The sequence below is a fragment of the Euphorbia lathyris genome, chromosome 10 (assembly GCF_963576675.1).
Source record: "Euphorbia lathyris chromosome 10, ddEupLath1.1, whole genome shotgun sequence".
Classification (NCBI taxonomy): Eukaryota; Viridiplantae; Streptophyta; class Magnoliopsida; order Malpighiales; family Euphorbiaceae; genus Euphorbia; species Euphorbia lathyris.
In genome coordinates this window covers 17,642,824-17,647,039 of record NC_088919.1, presented here as the reverse complement: position 1 = coordinate 17,647,039, position 4,216 = coordinate 17,642,824, and the positions used below count along the sequence as shown (strand labels likewise).

The 4,216-nt window shown below is 36.0% G+C and overlaps 1 protein-coding gene across 1 annotated transcript; it reads left to right on the top strand.

Annotated features, from left to right (window-relative positions):
• The first annotated feature begins 1,043 nt into the window (after positions 1 to 1,043).
• On the top strand, positions 1,044 to 4,012 carry LOC136208548 (calcium-dependent protein kinase 32-like). The gene is made up of 8 exons (XM_065999518.1): positions 1,044 to 1,901; positions 2,008 to 2,131; positions 2,212 to 2,355; positions 2,470 to 2,622; positions 2,715 to 2,830; positions 2,924 to 3,091; positions 3,204 to 3,437; positions 3,545 to 4,012. Exons 1-8 carry the CDS (start codon positions 1,392 to 1,394, stop codon positions 3,680 to 3,682), a joined length of 1,587 nt encoding a protein of 528 aa, XP_065855590.1. The 5' UTR covers positions 1,044 to 1,391; the 3' UTR covers positions 3,683 to 4,012.
• Positions 4,013 to 4,216: the final 204 nt, after the last annotated feature.

Here is a 4,216-nt window from a genome sequence, read left to right as displayed (position 1 = left end):
TAGATGTTCAATTATTTTTCCTTGTTTTGGAGACATGATTTTTCTTCGTTTTGTTCTTCGCGGTTGAAGAATTTCATTTTTTTTGAATGAAAAATGAAAATGGCAAAAATGTCAAATAGAAGGCGACGGTAAGTAAAATAGGAGCGATGAATAGCAATCCACAACAGAAATTACAAAACCGTAACCGCATCACTCCATTAGTTTTATTGAAATATATATATAAAAAAAACTAACAAAGTGAACATGAATTAAAAAGTTTAGAATGTGGTAATGTTAGGTATTTCATCATCCTGAATTCTGTCCCGTTACATTCAAAGGATGGGAATATAGAAAGAAAAAAACAAATAAAAAAGAATTGAACTTAATTTTGTTTATGGGTAAATTATATCCGTGGCCATTGAATTTTATCCATTTTCACATTATAACCATTGAATTTTATTTCTTCCAAGTATGACCACTGAACTTTACACTTTTTAACACCGACGGCCATTCGATTTTAACTAATTTCTCAAAATGACCGTTAACGATCGTTAACAATCTCAAAATGAAAATATTCAAGAATTAAAGTTGTTCAGAACGATATTTATTTTCGAAAATCATATTTTTTGGAGGTTTCTCTCTCTAAAAATTCGCTTTCTCTCTCCTAACCAAATAACACCTAAATGACCTCAAAACGAAATTTTTTAAGAATTAAAGTTCCTTAGAATATTATTAACGCTTTGGATTTTTTATTTTTAGCCGTCAACGGTCGTTTTGAGGCGTTGAGTGACCATCGGTGTTAAAAAGTGTAAAGTTCAGTAGTCATATCGGGAAGAAATGAATTTCAGTAGCCATAATGTGAAAATTGGTAAATTTCAGTGCCGTGGATGTAATTTACCCTTTTGTTTAGACGAGGAGGATTAGTTCAAATGCATGCTGTTCCTTTCTGTCTGTCTATCTTCCAAGAAAGGGGGAAAAAGTTAATATAAAAAAGTAAAAACGGATGATTTTGTGAAATTAAATGTAACGGAAAAAGAGAAAGGGTTAGGAGGCCAGTCTCTCTGATAACGGCTGCTTCCTTGTAAATTCCTCTTCTCATCCTTTTCCTATTTTTTTTATTACTCTCTCTCTCTCTCTCATCCTTCATTCTTCACATGTTACTTTGAATTTTCTCCTAAACTCTGCTTCCAAAGTCAAATCTCTCATCTTTTTTAATTCCCTCAGAATTGGTCTCTCATTTCTTACACTTTGTGTTCAGAATTAGTCTCTCAATTCTCAGATTTCTTCATTTATAGCTGGATCTTCTGTTTTCTTTCACACTTGCAAATACCCATTCTGGACACCGATCGGAATTCTCTTTTTCCCTTGAAATCGGAATACCCAATTCACCAGAACCCATAAAACCCCCAATTATGGGTAATTGTTGTGCAACCCCAGCAACAACCGATGATTTCGAGAATAAGAAGGGGAACAAGAAACAAAACCCTTTTGCAATCGATTATGGTCACAACAACAATGGAGTCAGTAACCATAAGCTCACCGTTTTAAAAGATCCAACAGGACGGGAAATCGAGAAAAGTTATGAACTTGGGAGAGAATTAGGCAGAGGTGAATTTGGGATCACATATTTATGTACAGACAGAGAGACTGGTGACACTTTCGCTTGTAAATCAATCTCCAAGAAGAAGCTAAGGACAGCAGTTGACATTGAAGATGTGAGAAGAGAAGTGCAGATCATGAAGCATTTGCCTAAGCATCCTAATATTGTGAGCTTGAAGGACACATTTGAAGATGATAATGCTGTTCATTTGGTTATGGAGTTGTGTGAAGGTGGTGAATTGTTTGATAGGATTGTTGCTAGAGGTCATTACACTGAAAGAGCTGCTGCTTTTGTTACAAAGACTATTGTTGAAGTGGTTCAGGTATGAAACATCTTGCTCCTTTTAATTTGGGGGTTTTCTTATTTTTATTTGATTTGGTGATTTTCATCTTCAATCAATCTAAAAGATATGTGTTTGTGTCTTGCAGATGTGCCACAAACAAGGGGTGATTCACAGGGATCTTAAACCTGAGAACTTTCTGTTTGCAAACAAGAAGGAGACTGCAGCTTTAAAGACCATTGATTTTGGACTCTCAGTGTTCTTCAAACCTGGTAATTCCTCATGATTGTAATTTGTGGTTTTTATTAGAGCTTCCAAGTTCATCTTCTGAATGTTTGATTACTTTATACAGGTGAAAGATTCAATGAAATAGTAGGAAGTCCATACTACATGGCCCCTGAGGTGTTGAAGAGAAATTATGGCCCAGAAATAGATGTCTGGAGTGCTGGTGTCATACTTTATATCTTACTTTGTGGTGTCCCCCCCTTTTGGGCAGGTTTGTGCAACATTCTTTATAATAATTGTACCTTTCTTTCATGTAAAAAGTTGAGAACTTTAGGCAATAATGCACATTCCAATTGTATAATTATTGTTCATCCTTTGTATGCAGAAACTGAGCAGGGTGTTGCTCAAGCAATTATTAGGTCTAATGTTGATTTCAAGAGGGAACCATGGCCCAAGGTTTCTGATAATGCAAAAGACCTTGTCAAGAAGATGCTTGAACCTGATCCAAAGCGTCGCCTTACAGCACAGCAAGTGTTAGGTAATGTTTGCCTGTGTTTATGGAGTTTTTACTGCCTTAAATTGTGCTGTAATTTTGATAATTGAAATAGTTGCTTGTCCTTTGAATTGCAGAACATCCATGGTTGCAAAATGCAAAGAAGGCACCGAATGTTTCGTTGGGTGAAACAGTGATAGCAAGGCTCAAGCAATTTTCTGTAATGAACAAACTCAAGAAAAGAGCACTTAGGGTAATGTCTTGTTCTTGTTTTCCAAGTGGAATTCTTTGATTTGGTTCGAGTCTGTTTCGTATGCTTACTGTTCCGTTGATATGAAATGAACAGGTAATAGCTGAGCATTTGTCGGTAGAGGAAGTTGCCGGCATAAAAGAGGGATTCCAACTGATGGATACTAGCAACAAGGGGAAGATTGACATTGAGGACCTAAGAATTGGGTTGCAGAAACTAGGCCATCAGATCAATGAAAATGATGTCCAAATGCTAATGGAAGCTGTAAGTTTAAAACCTCTGTATTGTATGCTTTGTCTAAACTGATTCGGAATCAAAATACGTATTGATTTTAATGAGGGACGCCTTTTAATGTTTACATTTTAAATATGTACAGGGTGATTTAGATGGAGATGGGCATCTGGATTATGGGGAGTTTGTAACAATTTCTGTTCACTTAAGGAAGATGGGAAATGATGAACATCTTCTCAAAGCCTTCGAATTCTTCGATAGAAACCAGAGCGGATACATAGAAATTGAAGAGCTAAGAGATAACTTGGCGGATGAGGATGAAGTCGAAAACAGCGAAGACATCGTAAATGCCATTATGCATGATGTAGACACAGATAAGGTAAATGTCATATGCTTGTTTGAACAGGCAGGCAGCCAGCCAGCCAGGCAATTTCATATTGAGTTTTCCAGCTCATAACATGTTCTACTTATGCTGTGAAATTGCAGGATGGAAGAATAAGTTACGAGGAATTTGCGACGATGATGAAGGCGGGAACTGATTGGCGAAAAGCATCGAGGCAGTACTCGAGGGAGCGGTTTAATAATCTAAGTCTGAAGTTGATGAAGGATGGCTCGTTCATTTGAATGAACAATTAGCAGCAGTACATTACTCCAAAGCAAGAGAACATTATGACAACTGATATTACACTCTTAGTAAAAAAAAAAAGTTGGGTTTTCTTTTACAGAATTTATTCATATTCGTTCTTTAAAATATTTTTGAAAACTTGTTTCTTTTCACAGTCCTTCGATGAGTTTGGGACCTGGTTTCAAAGTTCCTTTTATTTGTTGCAAAAGAAAAGAGTGGGTAAAGATGATTAGTAGTCATTTATGGTTGTAAATATTGTTAAATTGTGATTAACTTTTTTACTTTTTTATCAAAGAAATCAAATGAGTAAATGTGAGTTTCATAGCAAACTTGTATTCTTACTTTTCTGTTATTGTACTATATTCATGCTAATTCTTGATCTCCAGAGATCAAGAATTCTCCACTCAGATGATGTCACATCAGTAGTTGGATTGACATAACAGACGGAAATATCCTAGGTCAATCCTAGCGTTAAGTCCCGAGGAGGATAGTTCCTCTCCTCTATAGTGTTTCTTATGCCAAGTCTGGATCCT

Coding starts and splice junctions, on each gene's coding strand:
- LOC136208548 (XM_065999518.1), top strand. CDS start 1,392: ATGGGTAATTGTTGTGCAACCCCAGCAACAACCGATGATTTCGAGAAT. Junction 1,902..2,007: donor CTATTGTTGAAGTGGTTCAG/GTATGAAACATC, acceptor TGTGTCTTGCAG/ATGTGCCACAAACAAGGGGT. Junction 2,132..2,211: donor CTCAGTGTTCTTCAAACCTG/GTAATTCCTCAT, acceptor TACTTTATACAG/GTGAAAGATTCAATGAAATA.